General features: G+C 50.7%; 10 protein-coding genes across 10 annotated transcripts; 4 read left to right on the forward strand and 6 right to left on the reverse strand.

The window, feature by feature from the left end:
* Positions 1-1,545: 1,545 nt before the first annotated feature.
* On the forward strand, positions 1,546-2,274 carry A1O9_08078 (uncharacterized protein; the record flags this gene model as incomplete). Its single annotated transcript, XM_013402464.1, has 3 exons — positions 1,546-1,618; positions 1,669-2,038; positions 2,097-2,274. 3 exons carry the CDS (start codon positions 1,546-1,548, stop codon positions 2,272-2,274), a joined length of 621 nt encoding a protein of 206 aa, XP_013257918.1.
* A 501-nt stretch (positions 2,275-2,775) lies between these two features.
* A1O9_08079 (uncharacterized protein) lies at positions 2,776-3,528 on the forward strand (the record flags this gene model as incomplete). Its single annotated transcript, XM_013402465.1, has 1 exon — positions 2,776-3,528. The coding sequence occupies one exon, from the start codon at positions 2,776-2,778 to the stop codon at positions 3,526-3,528; it is 753 nt and encodes a 250-aa protein (XP_013257919.1).
* A 141-nt stretch (positions 3,529-3,669) lies between these two features.
* Positions 3,670-5,155, reverse strand: A1O9_08080 (uncharacterized protein; the record flags this gene model as incomplete). The annotated part of the gene is made up of 3 exons (XM_013402466.1): positions 3,670-3,783; positions 3,843-5,018; positions 5,072-5,155. 3 exons carry the CDS (start codon positions 5,153-5,155, stop codon positions 3,670-3,672), a joined length of 1,374 nt encoding a protein of 457 aa, XP_013257920.1.
* Positions 5,156-5,840: 685 nt separating this feature from the next.
* Positions 5,841-7,112, forward strand: A1O9_08081 (uncharacterized protein; the record flags this gene model as incomplete). The annotated part of the gene is made up of 1 exon (XM_013402467.1): positions 5,841-7,112. The coding sequence occupies one exon, from the start codon at positions 5,841-5,843 to the stop codon at positions 7,110-7,112; it is 1,272 nt and encodes a 423-aa protein (XP_013257921.1).
* A 627-nt stretch (positions 7,113-7,739) lies between these two features.
* Positions 7,740-9,014, forward strand: A1O9_08082 (uncharacterized protein; the record flags this gene model as incomplete). The annotated part of the gene is made up of 2 exons (XM_013402468.1): positions 7,740-7,749; positions 7,984-9,014. 2 exons carry the CDS (start codon positions 7,740-7,742, stop codon positions 9,012-9,014), a joined length of 1,041 nt encoding a protein of 346 aa, XP_013257922.1.
* Positions 9,015-9,777: 763 nt separating this feature from the next.
* A1O9_08083 (GATA-binding protein, other eukaryote) lies at positions 9,778-11,313 on the reverse strand (the record flags this gene model as incomplete). The annotated part of the gene is made up of 2 exons (XM_013402469.1): positions 9,778-10,909; positions 11,009-11,313. The coding sequence occupies 2 exons, from the start codon at positions 11,311-11,313 to the stop codon at positions 9,778-9,780; spliced, it is 1,437 nt and encodes a 478-aa protein (XP_013257923.1).
* A 1,544-nt stretch (positions 11,314-12,857) lies between these two features.
* Positions 12,858-13,175, reverse strand: A1O9_08084 (uncharacterized protein; the record flags this gene model as incomplete). Its single annotated transcript, XM_013402470.1, has 2 exons — positions 12,858-13,030; positions 13,079-13,175. 2 exons carry the CDS (start codon positions 13,173-13,175, stop codon positions 12,858-12,860), a joined length of 270 nt encoding a protein of 89 aa, XP_013257924.1.
* Positions 13,176-14,528: 1,353 nt separating this feature from the next.
* A1O9_08085 (uncharacterized protein) lies at positions 14,529-15,503 on the reverse strand (the record flags this gene model as incomplete). Its single annotated transcript, XM_013402471.1, has 1 exon — positions 14,529-15,503. One exon carries the CDS (start codon positions 15,501-15,503, stop codon positions 14,529-14,531), a length of 975 nt encoding a protein of 324 aa, XP_013257925.1.
* Positions 15,504-16,104: 601 nt separating this feature from the next.
* On the reverse strand, positions 16,105-16,872 carry A1O9_08086 (uncharacterized protein; the record flags this gene model as incomplete). Its single annotated transcript, XM_013402472.1, has 1 exon — positions 16,105-16,872. The coding sequence occupies one exon, from the start codon at positions 16,870-16,872 to the stop codon at positions 16,105-16,107; it is 768 nt and encodes a 255-aa protein (XP_013257926.1).
* A 1,381-nt stretch (positions 16,873-18,253) lies between these two features.
* A1O9_08087 (uncharacterized protein) lies at positions 18,254-19,568 on the reverse strand (the record flags this gene model as incomplete). Its single annotated transcript, XM_013402473.1, has 2 exons — positions 18,254-19,389; positions 19,457-19,568. 2 exons carry the CDS (start codon positions 19,566-19,568, stop codon positions 18,254-18,256), a joined length of 1,248 nt encoding a protein of 415 aa, XP_013257927.1.
* Positions 19,569-20,335: the final 767 nt, after the last annotated feature.

A 20,335-nucleotide genomic window follows, 5' to 3' on the forward strand; every position in this document is an offset into this window, starting at 1 on the left:
AATAAGATAGGAAGCGACTATATATTCTACTCCTTCTTTCTACGGTCTTTAGCTACTTCCATAATAGATCCTAAACCTTATCCCCCGGATAGAAACTATATTCTAGTATAGGTAAGAAGGTAATTAAATAAAATACCTAATTAAGTAGTTAGGATATCTAGAGAAGGAAAATACGTAGGAACCGGAAACTAACCTTAACCTAAAACTTATAGCTCGGTACTATCGGACTACCGAATAATCTAGGGGAATAGAACCTAGAAATTAGGCTAGGGAACTCGGCGATAGATCGAAGATATCTTTAAGCTAAGTATTATCTATACTAACTAGGATAGTAGAGGAAGCTTAGGGCGGAGGATTAATATAATCTAGCGCGTTTAGGGTATAAGCCTCCTAAATAACTATTTTCTTTTATTTCTTAAGTAGCTATTCGGCCTCTTTCTCGAAACGCTTACGCTCGGCGTTAGCCTAAGTAATAGAAGAAAGTAGGCGCTATATTTCTTCGCTCTTTTAACGGATTTCTTCGCCTTTCTAGCGAGCGGCTTCGGCTAAACGGCTACGCTTAGCTAATAGAGCCTCGAACTTAGTATTAGAAAATACTCTATTATAATCCTTTCGATTATTATATATATAGTTATTATATCGCGTATAACTATCTAATATAAAATAGACGATATTTATATTCTAGTAAGGAGTATAGCGACCTATACTTTCGTATTTCCTTTCGAGAGTTTTAATTTTAAGCGCGGTACGCTAACGACGAATAGTAGAGGATTTAAAACGCTTAATAATACCTATAGGCGATATAGTTAGCTATAGAGAGAGAAGAAAACGAAAGTATAGGAGGAACTTACCTTAAGTATATTAAGGATAACGACTAGAAGGAGGGAAGGATAGTATTACGAACTAAGTTACTTAAAAGGTTACTAAGGGAATTAAGATACCTACCTAAGGAAGGAGGTTAGCCGATAGAGAACGAGGCTAAGTTAGGTAACTAGGCTAGGCTAAATCCCCTAAATTCCTTAAATCTTATAGGATCTCGAGAAATTCGGAGGAAGTAATAAGATCTAGGAGAGCTACTAGTATTATATAATATACGCTTATTACCCTAGATAGGACGGTAGTAGTTAACTTCGTTAGTAATCCTATACCTATATTTTAGGATATAGTCCGACGAATAAGTATTCCCTTTATTATCCTAGTCCGCACTCTAGTACCTACTCTATTAAGGAACCCTACCTTAGTTAGAACTACTTGTAGCTCGGATCATAATACTTCCCTTCGACTGGGGAAATCTTGAAGAAGTTGTCTTACGATGAGGAACGTGGACGTCTATGTCACGACACTTGCTTCCGTCACCATAACCGAGATGGAGTCGCCACTGAGACGGTTCAATTTCATTATGTGGAAAAGTTTGGTGTTCCGATTTGGTCTCAATTAAGGTCTGACTGCCGCGACGAGCTCTATCGACTTGCGACAGGGGCCAACGAGGAGGTCGGAATTCCAAATGCTCGGGGTTCAGTTGAAATCTGTTACGACACCATAGTCATGGATGTCGACACCGAGACTGCGAAATTGACCCTTCAGGACGGTACAGTGTTCCAAGCAGATATGGTTATGAGTAAGTGGACTTAGCCGTCTAACAGGTAGACGTGAGCTGATACGGTACAGTCGCCAACGGTATCCACTCGAGACTTCGAAAGAGCATTTTCGGCGACGATGAGAAATATAAGGCGAAGAAATGGCGTGTCTCCATCTTTCGAGTTGCCGTACCCGTCCAAAAGGCCACTGAAGCAGTCGGCAGCGAAAGCAAACTACCCCACTGGATGCTGCTGGACCACGACGGAGAGGGATGCCTGACTTATTTCCATTCTCCAGATGACTCCAACTGGCTCATAGTTACATACCATCTCCATTGTTCGTTGCACCTTCCGACAGGAGGGGGACATGTAGATACCGAGCGCGAGTCCTGGCATGCTGACGCTGACCAAGGCGAGATCTTGGAGGGTCTCGGAGATTTCGACAAGACCCTGATGGGGAGGTTCAGGAACGAGTCCCTCTCGCAGCATGTTCGCTAGCCTCAGCTAACCAGTGTCCAGGGTCGGGACCCAATTCAAGGTATGGGATATGCAAGGCCTCGATCCTCTTCCATCTTGGAATAAAGGCAAGGCGAATCTCACAGGCAACGCAGCTCACGCCATGACTCCGACGCAGGACCTGGGAGGGACATGGCCATTGAAGATGCAGAAGCTGTTTCATTGTTCGGGCCCGAAGTAGGAGCGAACGATATCCCCGACATCCTATCTAAGATTGACAGCATTTGTCGGCCACGTACCAAGGTTGTCTCAGAGACCACACGTCAGACAGCGCCGAATGCCAAGATGACAGACAGACTGGAACGCATGAGTTCATCAACAATTACAGTGGTATGTATTCGTTCGGCTCTGAGTGACCTAGCTGTTATGACCAGCCGGGAGGTTCTAGTGAAAACGTAGCTGTCATGGGGAGGTGACTGGGATAAGTGATCGACAGGCCAAGCTGAACCGCAAATTGTAGATAGTGTCGTCCAAGGCAAAGTCAAGGTCGGCCAATCATGGGGTAATTTTGATTGTCTTTCCGCGTGTCCGTACGGGTAGATCAATTTTTACTGCTGTATGTTACATATCTACCAACTGCCTATCCAAGGAGCGCTGGACTACACGACGGTGCTATTCTCCTACACCAAGCCAGCGAACATGGCAGCATATTCTGTGCTTCACAGCTGAGCCGTCGCCAACCATGAATTCCATTGTAACGAGATACACCTACGTCGTGGACCTACTCCAAGATCTGGTACGCAACCAATCCAACAATCCAACAGTTTTGGTAATCTGTTCTACCCGAGAGGACTTTCTTGATCAGATAATATCAGGGCTGCAAGCGCGGTCGGATGATCCAGCAACGACACTGCATCACGATGGGGACGGGGATCAGGAGGTACCAAGTCGTAGTGCGTCCGCGCCAGATCCAGACTTCTTATCTCCAGTCTTGAGCGCTTTGAATGCCAGCCGGCTCATCAAGTTGGCCTTCTGTCCTACCATTTCCAGTTTGAGGGCATACTTTTCAAGCTGTGGCGCCACATCAATGGCGCCGACTTCATTCAAAACGACAGACCTCATCATCCTTAACCTAGTTGGCCAGCACCATGGGTCATCGGAGTTCACATTTCAGGGTCTCTCACAAACACTTGCCACCGTCGTATCCGCCGGCATGAGGATGCACCAGGCGGTGCAACTGGTTGAATGCAAGGATGTGAACGACCCATCGAACGCTAATTTCGGTTCCACATTGTGGAGTGCAGAGGTTCCATTGCTTAGCATGTCTATCAAGATAGGCGAGGACGGCGCAAGATGGGGCCGCCGAAGCGTGAGAGTGCACAAGATTGCCAGCCGATGGTTCAGAACGGAAAAGAGCACTGATCACAACAAGGCAAGCGGAGCAGTGACACACCGTGCCGAAATCCCAGATTCAGAAGATGAAATGCTTATTTGAATCCAAACGGGCTTCGCTTGCTAATCAAAAGTGCTTTTCTGCACCGTATACATGGAAATGCTCGCCCTTTGTACGCCTGTGGGTATCATAGAATACATCCATAGCCGGTATCGTCAATGTCGTGAAAGCTCTAATCCCTGGTCATATACTCTGCTCCATCTCTGTGATGTAGAGTTTAATGTGCGACTCGAGTTTCAAGTACTCTTCATGGGCTGTGTGGACCTCGTTTTCGATGTTATCCTTGAGGTCGGCCATCTTTCCCAAATGTTAGCAATGATGGAACATACAAGCTTGAAATCACAGGTGATTCTTACCTTCTTTTCCGTTTGTTCGATGCGCACTCTGCGCCTCTCCATCTCTCGCCCCTTCTCGCCCCTCTCCTCTCTCAGCTGTCTCTGGACTTCGCGAAGCTCATCCATTCTCGCCTTATTTGCCTCGTCTCGATCTTTGTGTTTTCTCCTCAGGTCTTCAATGCGGTCTTCCCACTTCTTCAGCTGTCTCTGGAGCAGTTTCTCATTCTGCTCGACTTCGCGCACGTTGTTACCTCGCTCGGCCAATGCATCTCGGTTTTTCGCTGCCCGAGCGTCTTCCTCTTCCTCTTTCTGTAGCTCCACGGCAACCTCATCGAGGACTTTAACACACGACTGAACGTCGTTTTGCACCACCGTGAAACTGTCACCGGATGTTTGAAGGGCTCGGCATCGTCTCTCTAGATGATCAATCTGACTCTTTTCCCGCATGAGGTTTTCGGAGAGTTCCGTCAAGGTATCCTGTAGAGCCGCCGGGCTCTGGAGCACATAGGGTCTCAGCTTCTCACTTTCCTGTCGTGTCCGCACGAGCTTTTCGGTCTTCTCTTCCAAGACAGCTTGCGCACGCGCCTTTTCAGCTTTCGCTCGTTCAAGTTGTTCAGACACTCGTTCCTGTCCCTTGCGCAGCTCCAATAATCTTGCTTTGAGCTCGTCGTTGCGCCGTATTTTTTCTCTCACAGCCATTTCCATCGCCTTCCTATTGCGTTTCATTTCTTCCAACCTCTGTTCCATATCTTGGTTTTCCGTGTATAGTGTCTCGATGCGCGCCTTGGTGTTCTCAGCTTTGTTCAGGTTTTCATCGATGACGCTAGTATGAGTTTCGCGAAATCGGACAAAATTGATGGTGTATGAGAAAATCTTGACCAATCGGTCGTGGGTTGGACGAACAAGGTCGTTGAAAGAGAAATCATTGATCCCGCACTGTTCAAGCATTGTCCGCAGGTTGACGAAAAAGCCCATCAGAAGTCTGGTTTCCACAGGAATTATTTCGGGAAACTCAGCGCAAACATCTTCGGCGGCGGCGCGCATGGCGGGATCAAGGTTATCTCGGGTCGCATTCATCACCAGCTCGCCCAAATGCTCGAAAACCATCTGAATGACTTGTGGGTTTGGCTTCTGTAGGTCGGAAGGCTGGAAGGGAATTCCCATTTCGCTGATGCATGATGCAATTTCTTTTTCGGGCTGTATGAACTGGTCAACAGATGTGTCAACATAGAACGAAGGTGACCACAAACCAGGCGCATGAAGTCGGCAGGGTCTTCCTCCTTCTTTTTGACCCGCCCCTGTTGTTGTTGGGATGTTCGGTACTGTTGACTCATGGCGACAGTCAAGATGTCTGGAAACAGCGACTACAGATTCAAGTTGTGTCTTGCGTCGAGGCACGCTGCAGGTCAAAAGGTCTGTTGGTGATCGAAGAGAAGATGCGGAGGTTGCTATGTTGACGCCTTCTGTTGACATGTCCAAAAGGGGAAGTCGGACGGGAGACCCCAACGCCAAGACATACACTACCCTTCTAGGTACCGGGGTGGTACCTGGGTACGCAACTGTTCAAAACACGTGAATGGATTTACGAGAGCACAAAATAGATTGTACGACTGAGGATTGCACGTTCAGAACTACTCTTCGCAATGAGGCATCATCGCCATCAACTTTTTCTCTAAGAACTTGCTTCAAATACAGCCTGTCCACGTTGCATGAATAACTAACTATCTGGAAGTCGGTGAAAGGGATGCTTAGGCGCCCGTTAGTATCGCCTAGGCACACCTCAGTAGACTCAACGATCCGGTTTGCGTCATCAATATGGAACCCCAAATCGAGGCGCTCTCATCCGAGTGAATCGACGCCGGATGATCTCCATGAAAATTGATCTTTGGAGAAAGCAATTTCCCGTCATGCGCCTCTCTGAAAATCCAACATCTGGCAAGTAGTAAGACAGAGACGGAAGACCATATAATACGATTTCGGAAGAATTCGATCTAGTCCGTAGATTGCGGGTGTCGAGCGATGGGTAGCATTGGTTCGGAATTGAGATTGAGTCCGCGCTTTGCCACTCTCAAGACAAATGCAAAGCGCATCAACGACACTCTGCAATATTCGTGTCAATGGGGTGCAACTAACGATGGGGGCATGAACAGGTTGTCTGGCAATGATGACGACAAGCTTGTGAGAGACTGGTTCATCGCCGAGACTGCTAAATGTGGGTGTTCTCACAAAATCGATGCCATGGGCAATATCTTTGCTATTCGTGCAGGAGAGAACAACGACCTTCCGCCAATTGGGTTAGGTTCGCATCTCGACACGCAGCCGACCGGTGGAAGATATGATGGCATTTTGGGGGTTCTCTGTGCGATGGAGGTTTTGAGGGCCATTCATGAAGCGGATGTCACGACTTACGCACCTCTTGCAGTGGTGAACTGGACAGACGAAGAGGGAGCCAGATTCCCCCCGGCCATGCTGGGATCAGGTGTTTGGGCGGGACAATTCACCCTCGAGCATGGCCAAAGCCGTGAGAGTGTGGACGGGGTAACGATGGCACAGGAACTGGAAAGGATTGGTTATCTAGGCTCGACGCCTTGCTCTAGCCACGACAATCCTCTCTCGGCGCATTTCGAGGTGCATATCGAACAAGGTACAATTCTAGACCGTGCAGAAAAGGCAGTCGGGATAGTGACAGGCGCTCAATCTGTCCGGTGGTTTCGTCTTTCGCTGACGGGACGGGCAGAGCACACCGGCGGCACCCCAATGGATAATCGCAGTGACCCACTGCTTGCAGCGGCAAAGATGATCGTTGAAGTGAATAAGGTTGCTGTCGAACGGGGAGTTCGTGCGACAGTGTCGACAGCAAAATCATACCCTCAAAGCATGAACACGATCGCAGGGAATGTGGAACTCAGTCTCGATCTCCGTGCCCCTACTGATGAAGACATGCAGGGCTTGGACCAATCTCTGAAGCATATTTTCGACGCAATTAACAAAGAACATAGAACTAGCCTCACCATGGAGGTTGTCTGGGATTCAAGAGCAACACACTTCAACCCAGAAATGGTGGATTGCGTACGTCAATCAGCAAAAGAGGTTGGCTGCTCTCACGAAATGACGAGTTTTATTGGGCATGACAGGTGTGTCGACTGGAATCGAGCTGTTCCGTATCAAGTTTCACTGACCTCTGTCGATAGCGTGTACACCTCAAAAGTTGTCCCGACGGCAATGATCTTCGCGCGTTGCCGGGATGGAATCAGCCATAATCCCACCGAATATACTCGGCCAGAAGAGTAGGTGCAAAGTTCTTGCTGTTGGATCTGCATGTCTGACTTATAATAGCTGTGCTGCTGCGGCTGAGGTGTTGCTAGGTGCATATCTTCGGCGTGATGAGTTCCTGCGGCGGAAACATAGGGCTTGACGTAGACATGAACCTGGACGAGGTGGCAGAAGAAGATTGATTCATTGAATGAAAGGATGCGTGGTCGCAGCAATATGAATCTCAATAGCGCTTATTGATCGACTTACCGGTAAAGCACACTTGGACCAGGGCGTCCTAGAGCACCCATTGATGATCAGTAGTGCTTCTCTCCTGAAGGTGCTCGAAGAGTCCCAATATTTGGTTCTTTTTGACACGTGAGGGCGGACCGAAGAAGACTTAGACTCGGCATACCTTCCTCAACCTGGCTAGTGCGTCCGGCTAGTGAATCTTAGTTCCGCAGCGGTAGCCTGTCTCCCTTGCCAAGGCAGGCCCAGCACTTTGCAGACAAGGCTGGCATATGAAAATAATGGGGAATCATTCCATGGCATTTAAGACTCTTCTTCCTCGACCCCTTCCCACAGCAACCTAGTGGAATTGGCTTGTAGCCTTTGCGAGCGATCTCTTGTGCTATTTTGGGCTGCTGCTCAGCACAGATTTCGAAGATGGCGTCCGGTAAGCCCAACATCTGAATCTTGAAGTTTTGAGCGCACACCAATGACTCAATCCGCGGGATCCCCAATCCACTACTCTTGTCGTCGTGCACCGCGGTGCAGAAGAGGCCAAACCGAGCGCGTTGGGCTGTTGCGACTAGCAATTGAACGCAGGGTGGATGTTGCTGTTGCTGCACATCCAATCGAGCACCACTTGCCCAAAGCCCAACATTTTCTAACCTGAAACCACTACCAGCGCCATCGGTATCCATCCCGACCGCCATCCCACCGTCGCCACGAACAGTCCAGTCACCAACCACGACCTTCGACATAGTATCTTACTATAATGAGCTGATCGAATCCGACTCATCGATCACTCCTCCGATAGCAGCGATCGAGTCACTGATATCACTCCTCGCGACCACGCCACTGACCACCATCTCCGAGACTCTGGCCTTACTGTCGACACACACGGCGAAACTTCTCGCAGCACAGCGCAACCCCATCCCACTATCGGCGGGAACAGAGCTTTTCCAGCGGTATCTGGTGTCATCCTTCCAACAGCGACCGTCAACACTCGCGAACTCCGACTTCTCGACGCTCCGCCACAACATCATCACGAACAGCTCACTGTTCGTCAAGCGGGCGAACGAGGCACGCGTCAAGATCGCACACCTCGCACTGCGCTTCGTCCGCGAGGAGTCCACCATCGTCACATACGGATACAGCCGTGTCGTGCAGACGCTGCTCACGCACGCCGCCGAGTCCGGCCGGTACTTCAACGTCATATACGTACTGCCACCCAGTGGAGACACATCCTCAACGCTCTCCAAGTCCATCGCCGCGCTGAACGCACTCTCGATCCCGACAAGCACCATCCCCATCCACGCGCTGAATTTCGCACTCGCGTCGCTGCCAGCCTCGCAGGCGCCGCCTCAATTCGTCACCGGCGCGGCCGCCGTCCTCGAGAACGGGTCGATCATCACGCAGTTCGGGACCCATCAGGTAGCATTGGTTGCACGGTCGCTCTCACTGCCTTTCTACGTCGCGGCCGAATCCTATAAATTCGTGCGGAGCTTTCCCCTGGGCTGTGGACAGGCCGACCTCGCCAAGATGGGTGTGAAGCAGGATGTGTTGCAGTTCAGCACTACCGGCTCAGGCAAGGCTCCGAGCGTCGATGACATGGTCGAGATCACGCCGCCAGACTTGATCTCTGCTTTGTTCACCGAGACCGGCATCATGACCCCGGACGCTGTGAGCGAGGAATTGATCAAGTTGTGGTTCTAGGCTATTTCGTTGGGAGGGCATCAACCTTTGATCGATATCTACGACGGAAAAAGGATCGACCTACTCAGTCAGGGAATCTTTTACCAGATGTTGAACAAACATCTTTTGTCTCGCCCAATGTACTGCCGATGGATTTTCAGACACAACGTGCATGGGAAGTGAAGTAGCAAAGGATATTTACAGAGACCGTACGAGCAAGGTAACGGTCGCAGCAAGATCTGGATTCCGCGTGTATATCGAGGCGCTGCCAATTACTGGATCCTTGGAACCTACGACCTGAACCAGGGAGCCCAAGACTGGTGATCTCAGAGCTCGCAGTCGATGGTTCGATATTAGTGCAAATGGAAAGGAGGATCGAAAGCCCAGATCATAAGACTAGATAGATAGTAGAAGAACTTCAGGAAGCGATCAGGTGGGTAAGTGAGGGCCAGGATGAGTTGGAGAGCACGCCACTTACATACAATCGAGTCGAGCATAGCACCAAGTCAAGTCCTACAAGTAGCTCTATTTACTGATAAATCCAGTGCGACGGTCTCCTCACAAGAGCAATTCAAGTCCCGTTTCGACCATTGCATTTTCAATCGCATTAGAGAGCGCCGTAAGAAGTATCAATAGCCTTCCTCCAGCGCCTTGCTCTCTTTGTGGTAGATCATATGCTATAGACAAGAATAAGGCCTGCCCTTAAAGTGAGACGTCTTCGTTGAGTCTCTTTTGATTTTGGGGAGCCCCCCTTCGTCCAGCAATCGTCACTTAGTCATAGCATTCAGTTGAGGTCATCGATTTCTCTCTCCTTCGCTCGGAGGGCTGCTCTCATCTCTTCAGCTTCCCGCATCAACTGCGTTCGTCGATCGTTCCGCAACCGATCAGAGTGCTGAGGTGTCAAGGTTATTCCATCTGGCCTCCCATTTGGTCGAACAGGTGGAACGTCGGAGCTCCGATCATGATGCCCTGCTCCAGCCAAGGCGGGATCAAGTTGCATTTCCTCTGCTGCGGCGGCTGCAAGTCGCGCTTGTACCGTGAAGTCCTCGGAAAGTCTTTGGGTCTCTCCTTGTCCATCAATTCGTGCACTGTCGGGAACATAACCGGTGTAGTCTACTGTAGGAGGAGGTCTCTTCCTCTTCGACGCCGGTGTAACTTGAGTTGAATCATGCCCGCTATCAATCGCCACAGGGGATGGAGGTTCAGGCGACATTGATGTCGCGGGCTGTGAAGGCGCACCCTCTGGTCTCGGAGCGTCTAGATATGCCGGTACTACCCGCTTCCGCCTTTTGATTGTGGACTTCTTCATTTGGACAGGTCGATGGGAACCATGAAGTTTGTGATACAAGCCACATGCATTGCATATAGGATGACCAAGTTCATCTCGTCTCCAAAGAGGAGTGACAGTAGTCCCGCAGTTCTTGCACGCGACAACCATGGATGTGTTGCCTTGACTCGGTGGTTGTGGAGGAGCAGCGGCGGGAGCAATCGAGCCTGTGGTGGAGCCGGCAGTACTTTGAGCATCACTTTCTGCATCCGCTACTGGGCTAATGACTGACGAAACATTGGTTGTTCTAGCGACTCTGTTGTTGTACGCAGGACAACCTCCGCATCCTTCGGCACCACCAGCTCCGTTACAATTACCTCCGCCAGGGCAGGACCCTGGTGTATGTTCAGGAACTCTGTACGGGATGCTGGGTTGTGGAGTTTGGGATGGCGATGGTACTGCGGCGGAAGCGACAGGTGAAGTCCCTGTGGTTTGACGTGGACTGTCAGATGGAGCGACTGAGCTGGGACGTTTGAAATTGGAAGGTCGGGGAGCGTTGCGGGTCTTTTGGTAGAGCCCACAGGCATTGCATATTGTATTGCCGGCTGGTGAGCGTCGCCATAGAGGGGTTTTGGTGGTCCCGCAATTGCTAGACAATAGGTAAGCAAATAGGTCTGATAGACGGATCAGATGAAACCGATTCTAGAGTACACCAGCAAATAAATATTCAGTGGACCAGCAGACGTACCTGCACATTTGACCTAATCCACTGGAGTCCTCTGCTTGCTCAGAGGGTTCGCTAGATGTCCCGGCGACATTGATAGCGTCTTGACCAGGGCTAACTCGTCTCGAATAACTTTGGTCAGATGTAGCCTCACCCCTGTGGGTGTCATGAATTACATGTGAACCATGGCGTTCACCCCGCGCGGAGGACACAAGTTGATGAGCGGCGTCGAGGTCCTCGGCGGAAGGTTGCCGGAGAAGACTGTCTTTCTGACCGCTGAATGAGGTAGAGTGCTGCAAGGCATCCATTGCACCACGCACGGCCAACATGCCGACTCAGTCTCTCGTCGTGTTAGCAAACCTCAACACCCATCCAGCTGGGGAATGTGCTGCGGGATAAAATCGTCTGTCGTTGATGAAGCAGAGAACGATTCCAGACACGAGATCTATAATCAACTCCCGTGAATGTTGACTGAGCACGGAGTACAGGCGCAAGTCACCAGCGGCTTCTTGGCGGGACGTGACAAGACGAGGTGGCGGTGTCAAGATCTTGAGAGCGAAGGCCACGTAACGCGGGCGATGAAGCTGAAGGAGGACTGTGTTGTGAAAGAAACTCCCCGCTACGAGTGAAGTATGGCTAAGTTTGAAGGGGAATGGCGAAAAGGCGACTTGAGATGTGCAAGGAGATGAATCCGTCTGAAATGAACAGGGAGACTTGGACAAAAGAGCCCGACACGGAGTTGGAATCCTGGTATCGCCAAAGTGGAGAGGAAGCCTAGAGACGTGTCGCTCAGGCAGGTACAGTTGGTAATGTAAATCATCCCGTCTCTAATTGGCCAAGACGGAAAAGGAATCATCACGTGCCGTCCAGTCACATTTAGCATCATCCTCGAACCTGCAACGAGTTGAACTCTATAAGCAAAGCCAGACATGCTTATTCTTTCATCTGAGCAAAATCTCCTGAGTTCGAGTGGGATCAACCCTGATGCTCGCACGAATCATGTACGTTTCACAGAAATCGGGCGACATTTACCGGTCGTCGACTCATCGCTAGGTTGGCCACACTGAGACGCACCACTTCCCTTGATACAGCCTATAGCCGCAACAGGCATACGTCGGACGACTCTTCACCTGGCCGGAGAAATATGTCACCCGAAGCCAAATGCTACCGACGTTTTCTGGCAAAGTTTGGTAGTTCGCTGCACCTCCAATGCTGATGGGACAACACATGCGCATTCGCCTGCTCTCTCGACTCGAATCGTCGACTTAAGCTAACTGGGTTGTGATCGAGCATGAGGTGGAGGAAGACCCAGTTGCTCGGGGGAGGGCGACCTGCTGGACAGTGCTTCCGTTGAAAGAGCACCATTTATTTCAACAGCTCTTGCCTATGGAATCATGTGAGTTCCATCCCCTTTGGGCTTGATATATTGCACCAATCGGCCCTGAGAAAAGGAAAGAATGGTATTCTGAGATCCATGTTGGACCGTGCATGAATGGAGCGAGATCTGACTGCACAAATCCCCATGCCTTCTGGGTCATCGAACGGTAATGTGTCCCCAATGGCGCTTTTGACGGTCGCAGTCTGGCGACGTTGCATTCCTCTATAACACTTTGCATAGACTAGATTTACAATTTTATCCATATTGCAATTATAGCCCAGCCCCCCACCTCTTTGTTTTATATTGTTCCCTTCGACCGCAATGCTGCACAAAACTCGAAGCCTTCTCCCAGGTTCCACCATGCGCTCACCGAAAACTCCAAATCGTCGTCCGGGACCTTGCTGACCCAGTAGGATCAGTCTCAGCTTCATGAAACATCATTTTCAGAAGGGATCGATCGAAGGCGTCCGACACAAGACTCTAGACTCCTCTTTCTTAGACTTGTTCTGCGCCCCAACCAGCATCAGCGTCTCTCATGTTCGACGGAGGTTCGATGGAGGGCATGAATTCAAGCGCAACATAGCCCAATCCGATAAAGCCAACAATTGAGCCGGCGACGATGCGCAAGGCGTTATCTTCCAGTATGAGGCATCCCACGAAAATGTAGACTGAAACGGAGTTAGCAAGGGACTGGGTAATGCCAGATCGTCACTCACAAACACCACGACCGAGGAATGAGAACAAAAAGCTCGCGTATCGGGGGACATATGGAGGAACTTGAGGTAGGAGTTCAAGGCCGGCGACAACTGCCATCGTATGTTAGCTTCTTTTTCCATGTCGCATAGCTCTTATGAGAGGGCCGAACCTAGGCCAAAAATGATCACGTAGACTCCAACGATGATGTTTCGGCTATTGATTCTTCAGTGCTCGGACGATAAGGTGAATATGCGGTAGACATACAACAGGCTCCCGTGAAAGAATTGGGTTATGCCTGTATTCCAAGAGACGGTTTAGTTCTGGCAACGGTGCAGCGGGAGTCGTTGGGATGGATCGCACCTCCAAGTACCATGACACCACCAACAGCCAGGTTCACCAGCCGGCTATCATCAAATGTTAGTAGTGATCTAGTGGCTTGCCGGGTGGCATGCCATGCTTTTGCGCAGCCTGCGCATCTGGACGTACAAAATATTGGAGAAGTCCATTTTGGTAGGAATTTAGACCGTGCTGAACAGGAGATGGATAGCGGACTCGAGCAGGGACTGATGCTGAGGGCGACGAGAAGGTCTAGGTGTTGACGATTGGTGATGGGTAGAGATGGATATGAGGCTGTTGGAAACAAAAGAATCGAATTTGTTGGAAGGTCAATGCTAACAGCAGGAAGCTAAGTCGGCAAGCTTTACGAGGCACCAGCACGGACTGGCAGTAATTAGCAGGCAGAAAGCAAAGGGGGAGGAACTGAAAGTTGTTCGAATCCTGCGGTTGCCCGCCAAACCTGGGGCAGCCTTGAACCTCCTAGATTGGGAACCCGCCCAGCAATAACCTTAATTTCTTAAGGGGCCTCTTAGGCGGTCTGCACTTTCTTCTAGGGGAAGGCATGGGCACTGGACACTACGTATGCCAAGATGCCAAGGCAAGTAGGCTCGCTGTAATATCACGTGGAGGCAAGTAGACTGCTTTTAGGATGGCCTGCATTCGAGCCACGAGTCTACTCGCATCGTCTACAGTAGATGCTAACCATGCTTGCTACGATGGCGTTGTGGGTTCTGCAGTCTACTGCTATTGGTGCTTACACGAGAAATTTGAGCGACCTGATCCTGTAGAGAGACCAACATCAAGTGGACAGCAAGCCAAACCACTCAGTCAAGTGAGATTGGTTGGTGCCGATTGCGAGAAATAGCATATTTGAATGTAGCTCTGAAAGTTATCCATCGTTGGTTGACATTCGACTTGACCAAAGCAATTTCACTTCCCACCATCAACCCTCCCTCTCCAGCATCACACTCAAAGTCCTTTGCAGGGCGCACGGGCGAACATAGATGGATATCGTGCAATCGCCCCCCATATCTCTGCATAGATCTAGCCTAAAGTATGGGATCGGATGTGGATTCCCATCTTGTTCCCAGTGACTTCCAGCCATTTATCCACAGCATCTTTTGAGTGAACCGTTCAGTGTCCGTCCAAAGCAGCAACTGCAGGAAGCGACCGGGGCGGAAGCGAGTCCATCAACTTGTCCTTGTTTGCCTGCAAGTAGTCCTCGAACCTGGTCAACTTGATGCCATACTTCGCCTCCAACGCCTCAACATTAACATGCCTCGGGGACTTATTCGTCAACTTCTCGAACACTTGGAAAAATTCTGTATTCGCTGTCTCCTCCAGCTCGGCAGACGTGCGCTTATGAAATTTAATGTCGATGCCACTAACCCGGGTCAAGATATCGGTCACTTCCCGTGCCGTAAGGTTATCGCTTGCCATATCGAATGCGTGGCCGCTAAATTTGGCGGGGTCTAGCAGCGCTGCTACTGCAAACTTGCCTACATCTGCCTCATCGAGATACGGCATAGTCTTGCTGTCGTCCAAGGAGGTCACGTACGTTCCTAGGCGGGGAAGTGCTGGATATCCGTGAGACAAAGCTGAATTTGGCATCAAAAAATCATAAGCCAACACTGGTGGGCGGAGGATCGTGAAGTTTGGAATTTGGCTCTCCCGAACCGCAGTCTCGACCTCCGCCTTTGCCGTATAGTATTGCCCCAACCATGGGTGCACGGATGATGGCAAAGCAAGATTTGTACTCATCTCGTCCACGCGCGAGGTGGACGATAAGACGATGGTTGTGAGAGTCTCACCCGCGCCCGCCTTGCAAGCATTTATGATCCTTTCAGCCTGTTCCTTGGCCTTGCCAGGCTCAAACACAGTTGGATTGAGGAAGACACCAGTGCAACCTGCGGCCGCGGCGCGGAACACTGTTTCTGGCTCTTCGTGGGTGCCCCGGAAGAGAACAACACCTTTGTCCTGAAGAGCTTTTGCTTTTGGGGATGTCTGGTCTCGAACCACGGCGTGAACCTTTACCCCAGCAGCTAACAGGTATTTGACCACTGCGCCGCCCTGGTGGCCTGTGGCTCCCGTGACAATATAAGTCGACATTGTGGCTTTCGGCGAAATCGGTTTGGTTATGGTTGCTGTTGTGATATTCGTGTTTCGATTTCCTTTTCAACTTTTGATGGGGACGATCCAACAGCTTTATAGCTCCATGACTACCAGCAAACTACCAGCAGACCCAGATAGCCTTGGGTCGACATAGACCATTGATTAGTAAGGGAAGAACGGGCAAGTGTCGTTAACAACATGAACTCCGTATGGTGTCCATGAGCATTGCCGCAAGCATGAGGCAGCACATGTGCCCATGGACTGATTGACTTGACGCAAAGGCGCAACGACGGGTAGAGTACGGACCAACCTGATGCCGCGAAATTTCTCGTTTACCATTTTGGGAAAAGTGGAGTCCAGCTTACGACCAGTTAGTATATTGACGTGCGTACTTGGTACTTGGTCATGGATGGGGATGGGGATGGGGATGGGGATGGAGAAAAGAACATGCCGCTCGATCGGTCTTTCCTTCACTGTGGGATTCCCGTGCCATAAGGAGGCCCAACTTATGTTGGAACTTGTAAGGATCTCCACCACAGCGGATCGCGGTCGTGTACAAGGTACATACCTTTCGTTGTCGCCGTTACTCGGCTGAGCTTCATAACAATAGCCCTAGCTGACGACTGTCCCGTCTGAGTCTGTTAATTAGGGCCCACCCAGCTGGAGCAACACCAATATACGGATAATCACAAGCAGCGGCCGGGAAATCCATATAGTTCCATAGTCCTTCGTCCCCGTGGTTCTCAAGGTACTTACAGATTGCCCAGCAGTCGTTTCTTGCTCGCTGTTGTGACCACCAACATTTCTTAGCGCACAGTAGGGCCAGCCAGTACGACAACAGCAGGAGGGCTCTAATGTCCAACGTATTGAGAAGGCTCACAAAGCGTGAAGACAACCCTTCGACGAATTGCATGTATTGGAGCAGAGCCATATTATTTCCAGGATCGACGCGTAGGAGGCGACACAATCTACGAAGAACGCCCAAATAGTGGTGCTGGTCGCAGGTGGAAGTTTTCTTCACGCCGAACATCTGCGCGAGTTCGGCTGGGATGCCGTCTATACCAGGCCTGTTGTCGTTCAATCGCAGAACGTCTTCAGCCACTTCGTCAAACATGCTGAGCCACATGCTCTGCATGCTCACGCTCTGGGACTGAAAGATGGAGAGGAGGGATCCGAGGCCACGCTGATTGCTGAGCCAGAAGAAAGGCACAGGTCGATTATCCAGGGCCACTTGATAGTCCTCCGTGGCGTCCGCAAATGATAGAGATCCCAAAAACATTGAAGTGGTGATCGCAGCGTCAATATTATCTGCCTGTGGTGTTGCTGCCGTGTCGAGGTATTGCCTGAGTCCTGAACACGCCTGCATTGAGTGGTAAATCTCACTGGCGCATCGCTGTCGAGGTGATTTCCGGTGATACCGGTAGTGGCAGGCTGCTACTGCGAGTGTACAGTGCATAGCATGTGACTCCTGGGGGTGGCATATTTAGCGGCACCATCCAAGAGAGTCTAGACATAGATGTCATGACAAATGGAACGAGAAAGCCCTTACATGTAAAGCAATACGGATGACCTTTTGAAAGGCAGTCGCCCAGCTTGACAACGGTACCATGGTCTCCACGACCACTCCGACAAAATAATTGAATAGGGTGGAATCCAGGTTTGGGAGCCAATCTGTGCTGACTACTGTCTTGATTTCCTGGCTCATGTGAGGCGCAAAAGTGGCGGCTCTGGCTGTGTAGACGCACCGTTCGCCCCGCCTGACGCAGTTTTCACATGCATGTATCTGTTCATCACACTTTCCGCATTTCAGCGAGCCAGCCAGCGAGGCGAGCGAAACCAAGGGATATATGATAATGCCTTGGCTGGGTTGGGCTACCTTATCGCACTCACCTTGACGCGCCGCCGTTTACATGCTAGACATCCCTTCTCAGACTTGCGGTGGGTCCTCCGAGGCTTGTATTTCTGCACACGCCCGCCGGAAGACTGGGAGTCCCTGAATGAGAGCACCTGGAACATACCGTCGCTGGTGTTTTGAGGCATCTTGGTTCCATCTACACTAAGACTCCGATCAGGGAAAAGGAGAACCAAGAAGTAATGGACACCTCTGCGGCTATCGTCTCTCTCGAAATGGAAAACGACATGATCAGGTGAGTTCAATATATTGCAGACGTGCAGTCTCTTTCAGGACAAGGTTGAATCCGGATAGAGGAGCCGTGGATCAGACTTCCTCTCGTTTACCCTTTTGGGATTACCGTGGAATTTATGCAACTTTGTCCCAGTGGCGTGCCCAATAATCAGTGCTGATCCTGACAGTCCTCTCAAATTTCTCTGCAGTCTGTATCAAGGCACCAGCTATTTGGTAAGCAGCTTCAGAGATTCGTCCGCTCCGTCCGCGATCCGTGACTGCAAGCGATCACGCCTGCGTGAACTCGGCCGAGACCATCACTATGGAATCAGCGTTGGGCCAGTGGCCAGATTTCCAACTAGCTGTTCTTTCATTTGCCAGTGTGTCGCTCTTGAGATGAGCTTTCTAAGCTAAAGTTCTAAACTAAGGCCGTTTATCATAAATCATACTGTGTAGAATCAATCCACGGGGAATATTTGAGTTAGGGACCCTTTGACCGACTCTCCCCGCCACCAGGCCACCGACCGCTATGCTATGCTGGGGTATCATATGCAATCCCACGCTATGCAGAATACCTCATCAAGACAGATAGATGCATCTCCAACCTGTACTCCTTCTAAATCTATGCTTGCAAGCTTGACTTGGGCCTTTCGGTGACCGACATCAACCTTGGATTTGAGTGTGGGGGAGTTGGTCCAGTGGTGACCAGGTTGTTTGGTGGCCGAGGTTGTGGGTTGTGTGATGGCTTGGCCTTGTGAGTTGCTTGGTCCAAGCCATTGAGTACGATTTCCAGGACAGGTTTTGTGGCCGAAGTGATGCTATGGTCATAGTCGGTTGAAGGGGTATCTGAGCATGGGTCTGTGCCTTGAGTGCTAGGGGGTGTGTCGGGATTAGGGGAGTCGGTGGACAGTCGAGGTGAGAGATCATTATCAGTGTCTCTAATGAAAAGAGCCAGGTCTGCACGTCTACGCGTGCTTTTACGTCTGTCGGTGCGTTTGCTGGACCGAATAGGCTCACCATCATCATCTAGCGACCTCTTGGAGCTTGAGCTTCGTTGTGAGGAAGTGACGGAAGGGCTTCTGGCGCGGAACTTGTCCCCAGGTCGGTCTGCACCGCTGTCACCCTCCCTCTTGTTCTTCTGATGAACCATATCTTGCATGAGTAGCGTTGTGAGTTCAGATCGGCTGTTTCGGATTTCTCGATCACTAAAGGTCTGGGCAGGGCTGGGCAAAGGTGAGGCTGCCTTGGGTTTGCGAGAGACAGCAACAGGCGTAACGGTAGGACTGTTTCGGCCCCTTGGGATGGACCCATCTGTGCTTCGGGCAGAGTCGTAGTGTGCACGTGTGACCTCGTCTCCTCCGTAGCAGATGTGCAAAGGAGGTGCAGAAGTAGGGAGGGAGCCTCGGTGTTCGTTCGTGTAGAAGAGGGAGTCTCGATCAAAGTCTTGGATGCGTGGCAGGTGAACAGTCACGTCCTGGTCGTACACCTGACAGAAGGCGACTAGTTCAGGTTCTCCGCCGTAAGTTCCGCCGCGAGACATCAGTGTCAAGTATTCTTCGAACGTGTCTCCGGGTTCTTGACGAGAAGCTGCCGCTGCAGATCGTGTGGTACGTCGCTGTTGAACATCATTCTTGTGGACATAGTCGACGAATAGTGGTCGGAGTTCTCGCATGTGGTCGACGATTTTGGTACGGATCTCAGGGTGTCGGATTGGGGTGCCGTAGAGTTGATCGGAAAGAGATGCGAAGAGACAGTTGCCTGAGGAATGTTGAATAACACACAGCAGAGGGAGAGGATGAGGGAGAGGGAGAGTGCATCGACGTACCATCACCAGCTATCTGCTTTTGATACATGCCCCTTCGCTCAAGGCCAGGCCACACAGCCTTGGGCTTTCGAACCATGCTGGGAAGCTGTAGGTCGAATGCATGGTTAGCCATGATCGCGAATGATCCATTGACAAGGTCATTTGCAAGTAGAAGCGGGTAGAATGAGACGCCCTGAGGCTGGAAAAGACAGTTGAGCCGCAGGAATGAAGAACTTGATGGCCGCCTGCTCCTGTTGTCTTGCAGGGCACCAAGGGGCCTCTCAATAAAGGATGACAACAAGCAGCAGCAGTAGCAACGAACGTAGTCACGGACAGACTGGCACTGGCACTGACACTGGCACTTGCAGCAGGGCAATTGTGGAGTTTGGTGGATGGCAGTCAGGAGCTGAGTGGTCAGTTGTTGCCCAGAAAGCCCTAGCGGACATAGACTCGGACTCTTGACTTCGTAGTGCCCATGAGACTATGGACCATCAGCCCCCGTGAGTGCCTGGCAGTGCCTGGAATGGAAAGGGAGAGGGCGTTGAGATAAGGGGTGAGGGGAAGCGCAGTTTGTGGCTGTTAGGGGTCGAGGGGCGCTGTGGCTTACCCACGTAGGTACCGGAGGTACCACAGAACGGAGTACTCAGTCCTTGGTTAAGTCGGTTTCTGCCCAGGCTTGCCTGAGTCTCTGTGTGTGTCTGTGTGTGTGTGTGTGTGTGTGTGTGTGGCAAAGGGGTGGTCCAGGCTTGGAAATTGAGAAGCCTGCAATTGGCTGCAACGTCGCTTAACAGCGGAAAGTGCGTGTCGATGTCAACTGATGAGAGCGTATCCAACGTCAAACGCCCTATGATGTTCTGATGTATGATAGAATATTCAGAGGTTTGAGTCCAGATGAACACA

The sequence above is a fragment of the Exophiala aquamarina genome (genome assembly GCF_000709125.1).
Source record: "Exophiala aquamarina CBS 119918 chromosome Unknown aczIA-supercont1.7, whole genome shotgun sequence".
NCBI lineage: Eukaryota > Fungi > Ascomycota > Eurotiomycetes > Chaetothyriales > Herpotrichiellaceae > Exophiala > Exophiala aquamarina.